Below are 19253 nucleotides of genomic sequence, written 5' to 3'. Positions count from 1 at the left end.
TCTTGACTACATAAGAATTAAACATCTCTATATGACAAAAACATACAAACATCATAAAGCCAAATGACAAACCGAGAACATTGCAACTCCTTAGAATAGATCTCACCAATGAGTCAAAAAGAAAAATCATTCAATTAATAAAAGGTAAAAGATATAAACAGAAATATAAATGGTCTTAAATTTATGAAAAGGTATCAGTTTCATCCCTCAAAAATGGGTAGAGAATCTTAATAGACATTTTCCAAAGAAGACATACAGATGGCCAACAGACACATGAAAAGATGCTCAACATCACTCATTACCAGGGAAATGGCAAATCAAAGCCACAGTGAAAGATCTCACACCTGTTAGAATGGTTAGTACCAAAAAGAAAAAAATAACATGTGTTCATGAGGATGTGGAGAAAGGAGGACCATCATACACTACTAGTGGAAATGTGAGTTGGTGTAGCCACTGTGGAAAACAGTATGGAAGTTCCTAAAAATTTTTTAAAATAAAACTGCCATATGATCCAGCAAATTTACTAATGAGAATATATGTGAAAAAAATGAAAACACTAATTTAAAAAGATACATGTATCCAACTATGTTCACTGTGGTATTATAATGACCAAGGTTTGGAAACAACCTAAGTGTCCATCAGTGGATGAATGGACAAAGAAGATGTGTGTATGTACACACACACACTGGAATACTAGCCATAAAAAAGAATAAAATCTTACCTTTTCCAATTACATGGACAAATCTTGAGGGAATTATGCTAAGGGAAATAATAGAAACACAAATATTGTATGATTTCACTTACATGTGGAATCTAAAAGGACATATGAACAAACAAAATAAAACCAGAATCATAGATACAGAGAACAGAATGGTGATTGCTAAAGGGGAAGTAGCAAAGCAGATGAAGAGGGTCAAGAGACACAAACTTCCTCATAAAGAAGTCATGGGGATGTAATGTGCATCATACTGACACATAATATTCTAGCAACATCCATAATATTCCGTAATTTGGAGCACACTTAAAGTTGCCAAGACAGTAAGTCTTTAGGTTCACTTTGGTGACAGATGTTCACTAGACTTATTGTGGTGATCATTTTTCACTGTGTATACAGATCTCAAATTATGCTGTTCACCTGAAACCAATATAATATTGTGTTAATTATATCTCAACAAAAAAATTAATAAAATGAAATACTGCTTTCACCAGTTAGATTAGCAAAGATCAGGAACTTCAGTGACATGTTGTTTTGGCAAAGGTATTGGGAGACAGTCACACTTCTGCGTTGCTGGTGCAGCCTGTATGCAGAATCTGGACAGTGTTTTACCAAAGCCATAAATACACATGCTTTGCCCTACAAATTCTATTTCTTGGAATTAATCCCACAGACACACATATATATGATGCTATCGTAAACAAGGATATTGATTATTACAGCAATGTTTGTAATAGCAATATTGCAAACAACCTGGCTAAGTGAATCCAAATTCGTCTGTACAGTGGAATAGGACAGGACTGTTTATGACTTGAGTCAGCTCCATTTATATTGATATGAAATGCTCAGTGATGCATTTTAACTGAAGAAATTAAGGTACACATGTTGAAAACTGAGGTTTTAACATGAATCTACTATCTCTGGGAGGCTAGTAAGAAATAGCTGTGAATTGCAGCCAGGGAAAACTAAGAGGGAAACTGATCTTTCTCCTGATGTTTTTTTACACCTATGACTTTTGCACCTGTGACTTAAAGGGTTTTTTGNGGTGGGGAGCTGAGAGAGAGGGAGATAGAGAATCACAACAAGCAGGCTCCACACTGTCAGTGAGGAGCCTGACATGGGATTTAAACACATAAACCATGAGGTCATAACCTGAGCTGAAATCAAGAGTTGGATGCTTAACCAATGGAGCCACCCAGACGCCACTGACTTTTAAGTTTTTTGAAACATCTGTTTTATAAGCTGCATAATTTGGGGGTGCCTGGGTGGTTCAGTTGATTGGGCATCCAGCTCTTAATTTCAGCTCAGGTCATGATCCCACGGTTGTAGGACCGAGCCCCCATATCAATGCTCCGTGCTGAGCATGGAACCTGCTTAAGATTCTCTCTCCCTCTCTCAAATAAAAATTTTAGAAAGCTGCCTAATTTCATAATGTATATAGCCCTTTCTCCATTGTTGAATATTTAGGGTTTTTATTTTTAATGCTTATAAGTAGTTTTATAGTGAACATCCTTCAGTATACATCATTGTGCACATTTCAGGTTATTTCTGCAGGATTACGAAAATAATTACTGGATAAACAGTTATGAACATTCTTACATATTATGCTATTTTCCCCACAGGAAGTACAGTTCCTACACCTCCCAGCAGGATGCAAAGGCCCTTTGTTTTTTAGTTAAAAAAAAAAACTGCTGATTTGGTAGCAGAAAATCCCACCTTGTTTAAATTTGCGTGTCTCTGATTATGGCTGAGGTGGAACATTCATGTATCTCTGTCCATTTATCTCTCTAAATTTAGTCACTCTTTGTGCTCTCTTGTGAATTATTGTTTCTGGCCTCTTATTTATTTACTATGGTCCTAATGTCTTTCCACTCGATTTATATGTGCTATTTATGTGCCAAGGATATTAATCTGTTGTCACATTTGTTTCTAACTGGGTTAGGTCTTTAAGGACGAGTAGGAGTTAGCCAAGAAATCAAGCTAGAGGAGGACACTCCTTATATGGAGGAAGAGCAGGCTGGGGTTGGTGGTCCATGCTGGAAATGGTGCCTGATGGAGTGTGAGAGATGAGAAGGGCTATACTATCCATGCATTTGACCTTATCCTGAAGATATGGAAAGCCATTAGGGGATTGTTAACAGGGAAGCATATAGTAGGTTTTGTTTACAGCTGCCCAAAAACTAAGAAGCTTTGGTCTCCAAAGTAGGTTTTGTAATAGTAACTTCACCTCCTCTCTCCACAACCCTTCTTATTGGTCACTGTCCTCCTTTTGAAAACCACTAATCTCAATTATTTCACATATTCTTACTGCTTATATCAATAACTCTTTTTCTCATAATGTTCTCAGTTCCTTGTCTTTTCATAAGATATGCTTGGTGCTTGAACTATTTGTAGGAACACTTGAAGCAGTGTTGAGAGATAGGATGATCTTTTTAAGCCTTGTGATGCAAGAGACAATTTTTAACGCCTTTTCAAATGGGTAACATTTGGCTCATACCAAGTGCTTATCAAAATTTGGATGGGGTTTATCGACCTCTGGAGGAGACGTGGCCTGGAGTTGAAAATCACAGACAAAATCATAGTCAGTTGGGTTCAGAACCTAACTCTGCCACTTACTGGACATGTCATCATGGCCTAAATGTTCTGAGTCTCTCTGAGCTGTGCTTTGTGAGGATTACGTGACATCATGTATATCTAGTACCTAGAATAGTGTCCTGTGCATGGTACTTGGTGCCACTAATCACAGAGAGTATTTTGTTCTCCCTTTGGGCCCTAAAAACAACAAAGGACTGTGGAAAGCAACCTTTTTCTTTGCAGTTTTGAAAATAGAAATCTGAGGATACACTTACCTATATTCCATTCTGTATTACTTACTTAAGCCTGTGTGGGCAAGCTAGGAGAGTAGCAGAGAGACAGAGGAAGAGAAAGAATCTCAAGCAGGCTCCACACCCAATGCAGACCCCAGCACAGGGCTCAATCCCATGACCAGGAAATCATGACCAAAGCTGAAATCAAGAGTCTGATGCTCAACCGACTGAGCCACCCCTGTGCCTCTCTTTATCCTTTCTTAAACTATTTTTTCTCTGACCTTGGAATTCAGAGTTTTATAAGTAAACATCTTGGCATTGTACTCTGGTTGTTAAATCTCAATGAGTGTTCTCAATTTTTCATAATCACTTCTGGCACATTTTCTTCCATTATAACTTTAATTATCTACCCAGTTCAGTTTGTTCACACTTATTATTCATAGGTTAATACCTTTGCCCTGTTCCGAAGCTTAATTTTTTCTTAGGTATTTCCCATTTTTCATAATTTTTATACTTTAGATTTGATTTTCCAGTTTGTCCTCCACCCTGGTTTCTATAATACAGCATTAATTTCTACTTCAACCTTGTGCATAATCATCCTCTAGCATTTCAGTCTTTGGTTGGTGGTATCTTTTTGCTTTTGCTTTTGTGTCTCTTAAAATTGGGCACATGTAATATAACTCCTATACTATTTATCTTTTCAATTTGCTTTAAAGTCAACCTAGTGAGAAATAACTTACCTACAATAAAATGCATCTATTTTAAGTGTACAATTTTAGTGTTTTGAAAAATATATGGGCCTGTGAGAATAGCACCCCAATCAAAATAAGAACTGCTCCATTGCCCCCAAAAACTCTCCTTAGGCCTTCTGTGTTCACTTTCAAAGACTTCCAGTTCCTCTTTCATCTCATTCTATATAGATTTCCTATATAATCCCTGAGTCCAAAACCATGTTGTTCTCCCCTGTAGCCCAAGCACCTCATAGAGCACTTACATAATAGGCATTCAGCACATATTTCTTCAGTGAACTCTCAGTGCAGATTTTGTAACCAGTACTTCTCTTCTTTATGGTGCAGACTCTTCCTTCCAAAGCCTTTTCAGTTTCATTTTCTTTGTTGTGTTTTCCTTACTGATTATTGGTCTTCTTCTCAAAGATCTTTGTAAGAGCAGAGAGAAAGGGAGAGAGAATCCCAAGCAGGCTCTTTACTGTCAGCACAGAGCCAGACGTGAGGCTGGAACTCATGAACCATGTGATCATGACCTGAGCCGAAACCAAGAGCCAGATGCTTTACCAACTAAGCTACCCAGTCACCCCCCAAAGATCTTTGTAATGTTGCCTATGATATTTTGAGAAGTTTATTTATTCTCTAAATATTTATTGAGTACAATCTCTGAGCCAGGCACTTTAGATCCAGGGGAAAACAAGAAAGACAAAAGACCCCCTTGTGTGGAGCTTATATTCTAGTAGGAACCTAGATGCATAAGAAGGAAGTTTTTTGATCTGTCTCTCACCCTGTTATCTACCTCGAGTACTTTTGACCTTCAAATGACCATTGAGCTTTCTCTTTTGTGGTGGTAGTATCCATTTTATTGAACACCACACATTCTATAGGTAAGAGGCTGAAACAAGTTTAGGACAGAGGGTTTGGAGAAGTGGAAGGTGATTCAGAAGAGATGTAAAAGGTGTGCTTCCTTGAATGTAACTAATTAAGGAAAAGGAGGGATTTTAGGATGAATCCCCAAATATCTGACTGAGGTAGTTAGCTATATAAAGATGCCCTTACCTATAAAGGAAAAACTGGCCACTGGGATCAGGGAAGAAAGAGAGAGATGATGTCAATATTGAAAGTACAGCAGTAGAAATAGCTGTAGTGGGTATAGTGGGTATCTTTTGATGGTAAATACAAAGGCAATTGGTTTATATGGGTATGGGACTCAGAAAGGAGGCATGGGTGAAGAAAAGACCTGGTAGCCAATGGCATGTATGTGATAGTGAGACCTCAAGCATACATTCAATTATTGGAGGAGATCTTATCATAGCAAAAGAGGTTCAGGGCCACCTGTGTGGCTTAGTTGGTTAAGCATCTCTTGATTTTGGCTCAGGTCATGCTCTCACGGTCATGAGATCAAGCCCCACATTGGGCTCCACACTCTTGCATGGGATTCTGTCTCTCTCTCCCTTCTCTCCCTCTGCATATCTCCCCCTGCCCTCACTGCTCCTCTCTCTCTCAAATAAACATTTTAAAATAAATAATATTTTATTTTTTTAATATTCATTCATTTTTGAGAGAGAGAAAGAGACAGAATTGCGAGCAGGGGAGGAGCAGAGAGAGAGAGAAAGTGAGGCACAGAATCTGAAGCAGGCTCCAGGCTCTGAGCTGTCAGCACAGAGCCTGGCACAGGGCTAGAACCCATGAACCGCGAGATCATGACCTGAGCCGAAGTCAGATGCTTATCTGACTGAGCCACCCAAGTGCCCCAATAAATAACATTTTAAAAAAGAAGAACAAAAGAGGTCCAATAGGATGCCCTAGAGAATACAGCATAGAAGAGGCAGCCAAATAAGATGAGCTCACAAAGGAGCCTCAGAAGAAGTAACTAGTAGATCTAGAGAGCAAGACGAGAAACCTACCATCTGTGGAACTCTCCATCAGTAAAGCAAATGTATGTAACTCAGTAAAAGATTCCAAACACTGTCATCTATCTCATTATAAAAATCATTGACTTTGAAAGACATTATTTTTGTTAAAAATTATGATCATTTTTTAAGTCACCTAAAACTGGAGGCCTATGTATGCACTGAGTACCATTTAGATATTAAGGCTTGATGACTCTTGAGACTTGTCAAGAAGTCAGCAGACAGCAGTGTCGTGGAGGCATACTACATGCCTCCGGAGTCAGGTAGGTAGCTTAATGTTTGGTACCTTAACGTAGATAACTAATGTAAACATTAGGTAGCTTGGCCTCAAAGCTGCGTTAAGAGTGAACCAATGACATGTAAGCAGCAGTAGGATCCAAGAACACACCGCACTCTCCTCTCAGTCCCATGGAATCTGGAGGCATGGCAAAATTAAGCAGCTTTCTCCTAATGGCTGTAAAAGGAAGTCCTATCTTCAGGGGCAAGGCACATCTGAGTTAAGGGAAGTTGATGGAGGACATGTCCTTCCAAGCAGTTGAAGGCGTTTGCCCCAGAGAGGCTAAAAAAGGGGTTGAGTTGCTTTGTTACTGGGATACTTGACTTGGGGTTGGGGAAAGAAGGAAAAAGCACTGATGTTTTTATAGGATGGATAAGCAGAGAAACCAGTGTGGGGGTGGGGGGTTGTGGGGATGGTACAAATGAGGGTATTATATCAGCTTATTTCCCAGTCACACCTTTTGGATGCTACAACCAGTGTAAGCCTCTAGGTGCCATGATTATTATGGCCTGTATTTGGCCAACAGTGATTCTGGAAGGGGAGAAAGTAAACCAAGACCTTGGGAACTACATACAGAGCTTTCATTACTGCCTGCTGTTTATCTTGCTGCTGGGAAATTACAATGGGTGGAAGACCCTCATATAGGAATTCGATCTTTGCGATAGAGGACAGATAGCCAGTAGAGCCTGTGTACATTTGAAGGTCTGCTGGGAAACAAAAGAGCAAAAGCTGGGGTAGAAAGGGAAAGCCAAATGGAAATCTCCTTCACAAAGAAGCACTAAGAAACTGCCAAGCTTCAGGAGGGTAGAGGTAGAATGGTGACTGTATGAGCAGGACAGCCTTACTGTTTCCGCAGATGTGGTCTGCCTTCTCATGGTTGATAGCTCTCGCTGTTCTGTTGCCTTTTATGTGTTAATTGTTCATGCCTTATTTCATACAACATCTGACTCCCATTAGGATCATCCTAAAGCAAGGCATTGTGTAGCAGCTGGCTGCCATTTTCACAACAGCGTCTGCACATCTTTGTTTGAAATGTTCTCGCTCAGTGATGTGATTGAGAGGCCAATAGCCAGAACGTGTTCAAGGATAAATGGTTTACCTTAGTGGAGATAGAAAAAAATGCAAAGGATTAAAATCAAGCAGGGCAGAAACAAAATAATTGGTGGTTGGTTAGCCCTCTCCTATGAAATTTGAAGATTCAGGCAGATTTGTGATTACCTTCACAAAGTTATAATCATTGGGAATAATTTATAAAACTGAAAAATTGTTCATGTAGCAATAGTCATGTTACTTATATGGTTCTGAGCCAGTGCAATGTCTTATTAGGGCAAAAAAAACCCACCTGTGTTTTAGACAGTGAAGGAAGAGGAAGAACGAAGAGGGAACCATTTATGTTAAATGTGCGTTCAAATTTTGAACAACTTTTGATTGCTTTAGACACATTTAATTCAGACATCTAAAGCTTTATTCTATTAAGTGTGGACTCTGGAGATTTGGGGAGACAGCAAGAATGCACAGTAGAATATTTAGAAGGCCAGACCTTGAGCCCAATTGATATGAATTGTAGAGTGCCATAAGTTATTTTCTGATTTCTTTGAACTTGAGAAAAACTTCAGACTTTGCATTCCAGGCCATACTTCTTTTTTGCTAGCTATTCTGGGCTAGTCACTAGCTTTTAGAAAAATGAATTTAGTAATGACTACTCTTGCCCGTTTCATTTTTTCCAAAAAGCCCATGCAGCATCCTGGGTGAAGAATTAAAACAACGGATGACTCCCTGGGGTGAATTCCTGTTCTAAAACCAGTTCTACATATAGAACAGAATATTGGAATTAAACTGTGGTGTCCACTCTGCTCCCATCACCACAACAAAGAAACTGTTTGAGGAGTTTGTGGGTGTGAGGAAGAATAGTGATGTTGTGTTATGTTAATAACTGTCATGCTGTGCAAGAAAGTACCCAAGAAATTGCTTTTAGCTTACCTCACTACTGTCTCAAATTTTGTTAGATTAGCAGCTACACAGGAGGAAAATATCTAATACAGTCTATTAGTAAAAATCCTTTCCTGTGCGTTTGTTAAGTGAAGGAGACCCATTCATCATATAGCATTTGCTAGTTCAGGGATTCATCATATAGCATTTGCTAGTTCAGGGATTCATCATATAGCATTTGCTAGTTCAGGGATTCCATTTCCATTCATCGTTGCCCCAAGATTGATCCTGAGCACCCAGGAGAGCTTTGCAAATATGCCAGCTGGTTCACCAAGGGTCCAGATGAAAGTCTCCCCAGCTTACCACCTAAATGTGCAAGTTCCTAAACTGTCTGCCTTTTACCTTTACAATTCTTTTTTGTTTGTTTGTTTGTTTTGAGAGGAGGAGAGGCAGAGAGAGAGGGAGAGAGAGAATCCCTAGCAGTCTCCGCACTGTCATCTCAGAGCCCAACACGGGGCTCAGTCTCACAATCCTGGGATTGTGACCTGAGCCAAAATCAAGAGTCAGATGCTGAATCAACTGAGCCATGCACCCCTTGCCTCTACAACTCTTAATGTTACAAAATTTCATTTTACTTTTGCTTTTAAAACCCAGTATTTGAATTCTTAATTTAAAATTTCTTTTTATTTTAGGAAAGGTGATCTAAAACAAAATTAGTCTTCTCTAAAACAAGTTTTCCCAGTAAATTATATCCATTTCCCAAAGCATAAGGAAATATTTCCCTTCTCTCATTTCTTTGCCTCTATTGCAGGTATTACTAACAGTTTCACATGGATTCTTCAGCTGGTGTTTAAAGTTAAAAGCAGACCCATCTGATATCATAAAAAGACTAGAAAAAATGGTATCTGATGTGCCTGACTTGGACTCCTTCTCCTTAGTCTCTTCAGGCTGTTGTAGATGCGGCAGACATGGGTTAAGGCCATTACTGTCTGTGTGTGGGGTACATCAGGTTAAGGACTCTTGATTATTCAGACCATTCCATCCTCTGCACACACCATGGTATGACCTAGAGGATGTGGAGTGAAAGTGAGCTTGTGACATGAGGAGAGGGGAAGACTAATGCATTAAGGTGTTAAGAAGAAGATCTTTCAGGGCTCCTCGGTGGCTCAGTCAGTTAAGCATCCAACTCTTGATTTCAGCTCAGGTCACAATCCCAGGGTCATAGGATCAAGCCCTGCCATCAGTCTCCATCCTGACACTATGGAGCCTGCTTGGGACTCTCTCTCTCTCTGTCCCTCCCCCTGTTCACTTGTTCTCTCTGTCTCAAAATAAATAAATAAACTTAAAAAAAAAAAAAAGAAAAAGAAGAGCTTTCAGTTATTGGGTCTTCCTGTGTACCTGGCTCTGTGCCAAAGTCCATACATTATTTAAGCTGAATACTTCAGCAGCCCTGAGAAATAGGTGCTACTATGCCCATTTGACCGTGAGAAAACACAGGCTTATGGTAAGGTTGTGTGATCTGAAAGCCGTGCTTTTGAACTGCTGTCCTGTGCTGCATATAATTTATATTGGAGGTGAGAAGGTGTTTGTGTGTGCATGTATGTGCATATCTATGCACTTTAAAGATGGAAGAAAGCATTTTGGTGTCATCTCCACTCATGACTGTGGTGGTCCCAGCGTGGATCCTTATATGTTATGTTCCATGAAAGGAATAAACAGCTAAACAATGAGACGAGATTAAAAAGCTAACCCAACCAAGTTAGGCATAGGTCATAAATGTCTTGGTGCATGAATGTGTAGTGCATCACTTCACCTCTTTTAATTCTTGCTTTGTCTCTGTGCATTAAAGGTTCAATTATCTAGGTTAACAGAGAGAATGGAGTCATGAATAACTAAAGGACCGGTAATCTAAGGAGCAATTCCGTAGCAGTTTGCCATTTATATGTGATTTGTTTGTACTAGATTTATTTCCCTAATCTGTTTGCTTAGTCATCCCAGAATAGTAATAGATGGGCCTGTCCCAAGAGCAAAGATCTAAGTGGATTATCCACAGGGGGATACAGACAGTTAATTCATCAGGAAGAGCTTTTGATTTCATTTGAAAGCATAGCNAAAGAAAATGTTGTTCCAAAATGGCAGCCTCCAGCCGCGCACAAGTGTTAGATCTGTACCGGGCGATGCTGAGAGAAAGCAAGCATTTCAGTGCCTACAATTACAGAACTTATGCTGTCAGGAGGATAAGAGATGCCTTCAGAGAAAATCAGAATGTAAAGGATCCTGTAGAAATTCAAACCTTAGTGAATAAAGCCAAAAGAGACCTTGAGATAATTCGTCGACAGGTAAGATGGTTCAATGATGTACTATCTTTCATTAAGTGCTGTAAGCTTTGACATCTCCTTCCTAATTGGATATCACTGCTTTTGGTGTTTATGATTTATACCACAGGGCCATGAAACTCAGTTCCCTTTACTCATATAGATACAGAAAGATGACCTATCACATTATTGAACTCAAGAAGAACCTAAAGGAAAATATCAGCTTTCCAGAATTTCCAGGGGACGCATCCTTCTGGAAAGCTGCATTCTCATAGTTCACTCAAGGTTGATCCTTTAAATATGGGAAACGTTTTTAAAATTTTGTCTCTTTGTAAGATATATTTATACATCTATGCGTTGACATATGTCAAAGAACATAAATGTATTCTGCTTTTCCTTGTATTTTAAAATCATAATTCAAGGTGATATTGCCCTTTTCTTGAAGACACCATCATGGTGAGTCGTTGCCACTCAGAAGGTGTATCTGCAGGTACAAGTGGTGTAAAGCACAGCTGCTTAGCTAGTGACCCCATAACAGACTCCGGAAGGAGTTTCTGTCTTCATCTTGTAGAAGTGCCAGGGGTCACCTTGATTTGTGCTTCCTTCTCATGAGGTGGAGTGGAGCATTTGCAGCAGCATGGTCTCCTTGGTACTGTCATTTGTCCCTCTTTCTGCAAAATTAATTCCAAACAGCCAAAGGCTGAGTAGCCTGCAATCAGTTGGTTTTCTCGCCCCCTCTAAAAAAATCATCCTTTTCACTATTTTTCTTTCGTTTAGTAACAATCACAGCACAAACTCCATTTCTGCTTCCATTCATCTGTCTTACTTGCAGTAAATTTCTTTATAAAGTACAGAAAGGGAAACCCCTTATCATATCCCTAACTTCTGCCTAGTGTTATTAAAAGGGCTTGGGTTGTTGTTTTTGTTTTTGTTTTATATTCCAAGTTAGTTAACATATAGTGTAATGATGATTTCAGGAGTAGAATTTAGTGATCCGTCATTGACATGTTAACACCCAGTGCTCATCCCAACAAGTGCCCTCCTTAATGCCCATCTCCCATTTAGCCCATCCCCCCACCCAACACTCCACAAGCAATGTTTTCTGTATTTAGAACTCTCTTGTGGTTTGTCTCCCTATCTTTATCCTACTTTTCCTTCCCTTCCCCCATGTTCATTTGTGTTGTTTCTTAAATTCCACATATGAGTGAAATGATACGATATTTATCTTTCTCTGACTGACGAATTTTGCTTAGCATAATACCCCCCAGTTCCATCCATGTTGTTGCAAATGGCAAGATTTCATTCTTTTTCATTGCCGAGTAATATTCGTGTGTGTGTGCGTGCATGTGTGTGTGTGTGTGTGTGTGTGTGTGTGTGTGTGTGTGTGTATACACCACATTTTCTTTATCCATTCATCAGTCGATGGACATTTGGGCTCTTTCCATAATTCGGCTGTTGTCAATAGTGCTGCTATAAACATTGAGGTGCATGTGCCCCTTCAAATCAGTATTTTTGTGTCCCTTGGATAAATACCTAGTAGTGTAATTGCTGTGTTGTAGAGTAGTCTCATTTTTAATATTTTGAGGAATCTCCATTCTGTTGGAAAGGACTTGTTTAACATCATCAGGAGATGCCAGCTTGGCTGACATATGTCATACCATATCATATCATACAATATGTGACGTACATATACACATCCCTAACCCTTCTTCATGCTTGACTCTAAACAGAATTCAAAAAAAAAAAAGAAGAAGAAGAAGATATAGTATACACTGTAGTTTTTTTTTATGTCAAATATAAAAGTCTTGCAATCTGAAGAAACAATCCCTTCTAGAATAACCTTTCAGATTCTAATAATCCTTCTTGAGTTCTACAGTTATCTAGCAACAGAATAACTTGGGCATATTCAGACAAGCCTAGGAAATGATCTTTAAGGAAGGGCAGGAAAAGATAATAGGTTAGTCAGAAAAAGAAACTGATCTGCACACTGCATGCAGTCTGATAGTGGCAGATAAATGAGTTGTCATTTTGAAAACGCTAGGATGATGGCATTTTCCCGGGCATCAGTGGCTGAATTTTATGGGATCCTTTAGCACTGGAACTTGGAAAAGCAAGCAGCCTGAGTCCTTATTTCACATAAACTCAAGAAGATTCAATTCTTTGGCACTTTCTTATGTAGAAGTTGGCAAGCTCTCCCAAACAGGCTGGCTATATCTTTCTGTGTAAGTTGAGCAGAGTAGAAACTGCTTAGAAAAGGTGCCTGTAAGTACTCTGTGCCACCATTTCTTCTGTTATATAATTGTCTGTATCTTCTCCTGTTTTGAAATGCTAAAACCACCTTTCAAGAACAAAAGGACGAGACTAGCTCTCATCACATATCCCCAGTGAATCCACACTCAAAACAGACGCCAACTCTGCAGCCTCAGGACATGTGCCGGGGCCAGGGCGCCCTCCCCAGGACAGCCTGGCAAGTGCACCTTTCTTGATGATGGGGGACTTGTGCTGCCTAAGATTATGTTATCCCTGAAGACTCTGCACATGCTCAGAACAGTTCTGACAAATGAAAGCATTTCCATTCCGTAGAGAACTCGTTAGCCACTTATAAGTCAACAACAGGGGAAGTTTCTGTTCACTTTTCTCTCTTGTCAAGAGTATTCCTGAATCCAGGAATTTACCATAATTAGCTTCTGAGATGCTACTGACTCCTCTAGCTACCTTGTTCTAAGCTGATATAAGTTGACCTTGGCCTAAAGGCCTGAAATAAAGCAGGATCTGTATATTCTTCACACTGGCCGCAATAAGAGCCATCTAGCTTGCCTCCCTGATTTTCCCCACTTGAATGATCTATTCTCTACACACTGCCAGAGTGATCTTTTTTTAAAAGGAAAATTAGAGCAGGTTATACCCCTGCTCAAAACCCTCCAGAGGCGTCATAGCATGATGGCAATAAAGTCTGAAGTGCTTAAGAAGTCCTCAAAGGCCCTCCAATGCACATGTCTCCCTCACACTATTTCAGGTACCATCTTGATGTCCCCGAAACATCCTCAGCTCATTCCCATTGCAGAGGCTTTGTAGCCTCTGCCTAGAATACTCTTTCCCCCAGACCTTCCCACTGCTCAATTCCCCTTTTCACTCAGACTTTTACTGCAGTGTCACTGTCTTGCAGATGCCTGTCCTGATCACACTATCTAAACTAGCCTTCCTTCTGTCACTCTGTCCCTTACCCTGCATCTATCAGTCCTGAAAATAACATTCCTTATTGCCTTGTCTGTTTTCTTCTCTTCTGTGAGGGTAGGGATCTCCCGTCATGGTCACCAGTTCCTGATTGCCAAGAACACAAGCTCTGGGTCCAGCCTGCCTGTGTTCAAATCCTGACAAAGGCTACCAACTCTGTGATCTTCAACCACATATTTAACCTCTTGGTGCCTAATGTAAAATTCAGATGAGAACAGGCCAAACTTCATGGGTATGATGGGGATCAAATAATATATGTGAAGCCCTTGGGAAATACTGGCACATAGTACATACTTGCTATTATTGTTATCAGGAGTAGCTAGAAAAGCCCTTAATGAGCCTCTGTGTGGGGACCTGGGTGGCTCAGTCAATTAAGTATCCAACTCTTGATTTCTACTCAGGTCATGATCTCACAGTTCATGGGTTCGAGCTCTGACAGTGCAGAGCCTGCTTGGGATCCTCTCTCTCTCCCTCTCTTTCTCTCTCTGTCCTTCCCTTGTTTGCACACTCTCTCTCAAAATAAATAAATAAGTAAATAAACTTAAAACATAAAAATAAAAAAATAATCCTATGTGGACTAAAGGAATATGTGAAGAGTTTAGCCCCTGGGATCACACATCTCAGCCAGGGAGTCTCTGCCACCAAAATCATAGTAGCTTGCTGGCTACCCAGACCCTCTCTTCAAAGAGAATGAACCATGAAGGGAAAGTGGGAACCCAATGAGACCCTTCGTCTCTAACCTAATGAGACGTAACCGATATGCGTTGTAATATACTTCCAGTGAGGTCCCTCTTCCATTTGCATCCTTGGACCCAAAGACTATCCACCAGGATGTACATCCATCTGAGCATCATTTTTCCATGGATGAGAAAGCCCCTGGCCATCTTCCCATCTGCCATATACACACATCCTTAAAGGCAATGCTCAAAGTGGAACCCTCCATCCAACTTCTCTCCTCTCTGTACACTGTTTACGTCTTCCTGCTTTCCAGTCAGACTTTACAGACTGGCTTCCTGCCAATGTTTTTCAGTTCCTCCAATCAGCTGTGATGCTAACAATACAACTGTACACATGATACGACTGTCAAGTTTTAAAGAAGTCTCTGAACAAAGATTTTCTTCTGGCTTTTTTGGGTAGAGAAACCAAGGTACAGGCTGGATGCCTTAGAGCTTAGAGAAGACTCCGAAATTGAAGGGCGTGAACTCTTAAGTCAGTAGAAACTGAAGGATAAAGATATTCTTAAGTCATTCTCCACTTTTTTCCCCCAAATATTTAAGGACCACATCAACCCAGCTTAGCATCTCCTCAGAGATCATTCTTCTGTAGTATCCTTAATGTGCAGAGAGATTCTATCTTCATTGTAGCAACCCTGGAAGGTGCTAGTTAGCATCAGTATTTCTCATTAGCCCTTCACACCACTTCTGAGGATTACTCACATTTCAAGAAGTAACATGGCAGATTGTTTTTCCTCCATTATGAGCAAGACAGACTCCTTTTGCTCCCTCTCCATAATTATGACCCACTGAATAGAAGCCTGACATACAGTTGTTCTTTCTTTGACATTCTTGTACCAACTCTCCCCTGAAAATTATAATCTAGTCTATTAGTCCCCAGTCTCTTTCCAGAAACAAGCATCATCTCATATCCCGTAACTAGTTAAAGCATCCTTCTACCTTTCTTAAATTCCCATTGTTTCCATATAAAATGGTCCTGTAAAGACAGATTGACCCTGGCAGCTTGTATGAGTATTTCCTGTCTGCTGAAAGCAGGTTCTGGACTAGCCCCCACTAACCCTAGCTTCCCTGTCTGCTTCCCGAGCAAGATCAAAGTTGGAGAGGCCTTTTGTGTATGTGACAGATGGTGCCAAAAAGAATGCCCAGAAGATGGACTATGTATGAGTAGGGTTGGGCAAATGGCTCTCACACAATCTCAACAGCTTTCTTTCTACCTCAGAGTATCTAAGGACTTTCTACCTCAGAGAGTACACAAGGCCCCTTGGGTGTTTCACATCAGAAATAAGAGCAAGAAGGTCATCTTGGTTCTTTTTTTCCACTTTGCCGTTCCAAGGGTATTCCTTTTGATTCCTGTTTATAAGACACCAATTGATTAGAATAGCTCTCAGTTAATCACTCCTATTCATTGTAGTTTGTCATGCCCCTTTGGATTTTGAACGACCAGAGACTTCTGTTGTATTACTGCTTCTGTGCTCTATACCTTTGCTACTTGAATTCACCCCTCTCCAGACCCACAGCAGTGCCACCACCTAGAGACCCTCTCCCCCTGTGTAATTTATAGAGACTTTGGGGTCATCACAGTGAAAATCTTTCCCAAGCATTTTGAAATAGAATTGTCGCTTTTGTTCTCTACCTAGCTAAACAACCACATGTCTGTGAGAGGAGACATGGAAGAAACAGCTGAGGACAGGAAACTATAACTACAGCAAGGAAGCTGGACCAGTCTTTATATACATAGACAAAATTTCCTTGAATATGCAAATTAAGATTGTGACTTTAGGAATCCTCAGCTACAGCCTCAATATGTAGCAACTTTTTCTTGAAACCTGGTGAAAACTAATGTATCTGTGCTGAGTTTGGGTTTGTTTCCAGCTATGCGACGCTGTCAGTGTTCATCAGAGTGCACCCCATGGTGCATCCCATGAAGACCAGGCTCTGGGTTCTCAGGTTGCCACACACCTGTGTAACAGAAAGTGTGTGTGTGTGTGTGTGTGTGTGTGTGTGCGCGCGCGTGTGTGCACAAGCATGCATGCATGTGATAAACTCTTTTCTTATATAGTTAACCAAGTGAAAGCATAATCTCTAGGAAAGGAACAAGCATTCCCTATTAAGAGGTTCCCAACCACCACCTTAACTAGGCTAGTGGATTTAGCACTAAATTTACATCCAAATAATGTTTGCTTCCCCTACCAGGGATGGGTTGTACATGTACTCATAAGGAGTGCATCCCACAAAAGGAGGTTCATGTGTAACTTCAGCGTTTCAATAAGTATTTGTTTCTGTGGTAGGTGATTGTATGTGCTGGATGACAAGGTTCTAGAGTCATACCAACCTTACCAGCAGCTTTTTGGCGACAATTTTTTTTCCTAATACTTCCCTGAAGGAAGGATTTTTTTTTCTTTTTAGGGAGAGTGTGAGCGTGGGAAAGGGGCAGAGGAAGAGAGAGAAAAACTATGTGGAGCATGGAGCCTCCCCTGCCTCGATGCAGGGCTCAATCCCATGACCCCAAGATCATGAGCTGAGCCAAAGTCAGGAGTTCAGTGTTTAACTGACTGAGCCACCCAAACTCCCCAGTGATGATGATTTTATACCACATTAGTCATTCTTAAGCCTGTGATGGCTTTGGGGTAGGGGCTTAGTTTGCTTTGGTTTGGTTTCTGACAAACAGCCTTTTTGCATTTACTTTTCCTTCCCATCCAATTAAACAAAAGTTGCTGTTCATTTAGAAGCATTGATTATGTCTTTTTTTTTTTCACTAGAAAAAAATCGTTACCTGAATATCTAACTTTATTGCTGTTCTTACAACAAAAAAGTTTTAAACTGATTCATAAAATCCATCTAGTAACTTCTGAAATTGAAATCCATCTCTCAGGAAGGTGCAGTTATGACTGAATGTATTTGATGCTCAGAGTACAGCATGAATAAGAAAAATCCTTCAGTCATCTGTGTTCATCTCTCCAAAAGCAAAAACATCCATTTGACATTTCAATAAATATTAAAGTAATTGTTTAAAAAAAAAACAAAAAACAAAAAAAACAGCTTCCCACAGAAATGTCCACCCAAGAAAGAGCAGTTATAATGAATGGCTCCTAGAATCGGCTGAGTCTTCCTTTGGTCCAGTGAGGAGATGGTGTCAGGAACATTCCTTCCACTGCTGGTGATGACCTCTGTGTCAGTCAGCTTCTGGTTGAACTAACACGAGTACTGATTTCATGGGGGCTGGTGGTGGTGATGCATGTACTCTTGTGTTAAAGGTGAGGTGGCAGTATCCAAAAACATAAGAGGACAATACTAAGAATCAAGTAGAATATGAGGAGAAAAATCTAGACCTGGCAGATCTGATGTCATGCTTTATATTGGCACTTGGTGAAATAGTACTGAACAGTCTGTTAGGTGAAGGCCGAATAACAGCAGCATCAACTGAAGTCAAGGTGGGCACCCATACAGAAGATGGCTGGGACGTGAGAACCCCTTTGGTGGGTCTGCTTTGTGCTTCTGACATCGAGATGCCTTTCGTGTTGGCAAGAGGGGCTTCCTCTTCCTGGGGAAAGCATTCTAGTGTTAGGTCAGTAACATCCCCCTTCTTCTTGCTTGCCTCATTGGATACAGTCACTGAACAAGGCTTATGAAGACACTTGGAATTTTTATTTTTATACATGCTTGCTGGATACTTTCATAGCTTTTTTCTTCTGCCTCATTGGACACCAAGAACCATCTTCTTGGAATCTGATCTCATTCACATCAGAACAGTCATTGAGAATTCCCATAAAAAGCCCATCTAAAATTAGACTTTCATGGGCAGCTTTTTTGTCACACACAGGACAAATCCAAGCAGGCTTCTCATTCATTTGCAGATAAAGGGCACCATCAAAACACTATAGATGTGTACCAGTCACTGCATGGCATGGGATTGTCGGCCTCATTTTCCTTAAAGGGCACCTCAAGGATACCTGAAGGAATTTCACTATCGGGAGCTGCAGTTAAGTTTTTCTTTAATTAGTTTTCTGGAATGATCAGGATTTTTAATATCTCTCATCTTTAGTCTCTGTAATGACATGGTCAGTGTGAGCTGTAATACAAGATATACAGACATGGAGCAATTCTTTCCAATGTCTTTTTTTTTTTTAATGTTTATTTATTTTAGAGAGAGAAAGACAGACACAGCGTGAGTGGAAGAGGGGTAGAGAGAGAGGGAGACACAGAATCCAAAGCAGTTTCCAGGCTCTGAGCTGTCAGCACAGAGCCCAGTGCAGAGCTCGGAACTCACAAACCGTGAGATCATGACCTGAGCTGAAGTCAGACACTTGCGTAACCAACTGAGCCAACCAGGAGCCCCAATTCTTTCCAATTTCTGATGCATAAGAAATGGAAATCTGATCTGACACAGCTGTAGACACCCCAAGTAAAGATGTATTTGTGTTCAATCCCATTTTTAGGTGGTCATGCATAGCCAGGCAAGGGAAATGGTTCCCATTCACTTTTATACATATTCAGACCATTGAGATAGTTTTGTTCTTGAGAGCAACTTCTGTCTACCAGGCAGAATCCAGCTGAACTTGGATTTTATAATCTCACCTATTACCTGGCAAAAAAAAAAAAAAAAA

The 19253-nt window shown here is 40.3% G+C and overlaps 2 protein-coding genes and 1 pseudogene across 7 annotated transcripts in view; 1 reads left to right on the top strand and 2 right to left on the bottom strand.

The window, feature by feature from the left end:
- FARS2 (phenylalanyl-tRNA synthetase 2, mitochondrial) overlaps positions 1-19253 on the bottom strand; it is a 608095-nt gene that overhangs the window by 555840 nt on the left and 33002 nt on the right. The gene's annotated exons all lie outside the window — the stretch shown is intronic.
- Positions 10499-19253, top strand: part of LYRM4 (LYR motif containing 4) — a 124520-nt gene continuing 115765 nt past the window's right edge. For both annotated transcript variants that reach the window (XM_077770054.1, XM_077770053.1), the window contains exon 1: positions 10499-10705. In XM_077770054.1, coding sequence (XP_077626180.1) covers positions 10499-10705 — 207 coding nt within the window. The remainder of the gene's footprint in view (positions 10706-19253) is intronic.
- The window catches only part of LOC144236421 (E3 SUMO-protein ligase PIAS2-like), a 2351-nt pseudogene continuing 630 nt past the window's right edge, over positions 17533-19253 (bottom strand).

Source organism: Crocuta crocuta, unplaced genomic scaffold (genome assembly GCF_008692635.1).
Source record: "Crocuta crocuta isolate KB4526 unplaced genomic scaffold, BGI_CrCroc_1.0 scaffold24, whole genome shotgun sequence".
Classification (NCBI taxonomy): Eukaryota; Metazoa; Chordata; class Mammalia; order Carnivora; family Hyaenidae; genus Crocuta; species Crocuta crocuta.
The sequence above is the reverse complement of the archived record's forward strand: the minus strand, read 5'-3'. Positions and strand labels throughout refer to the sequence as shown.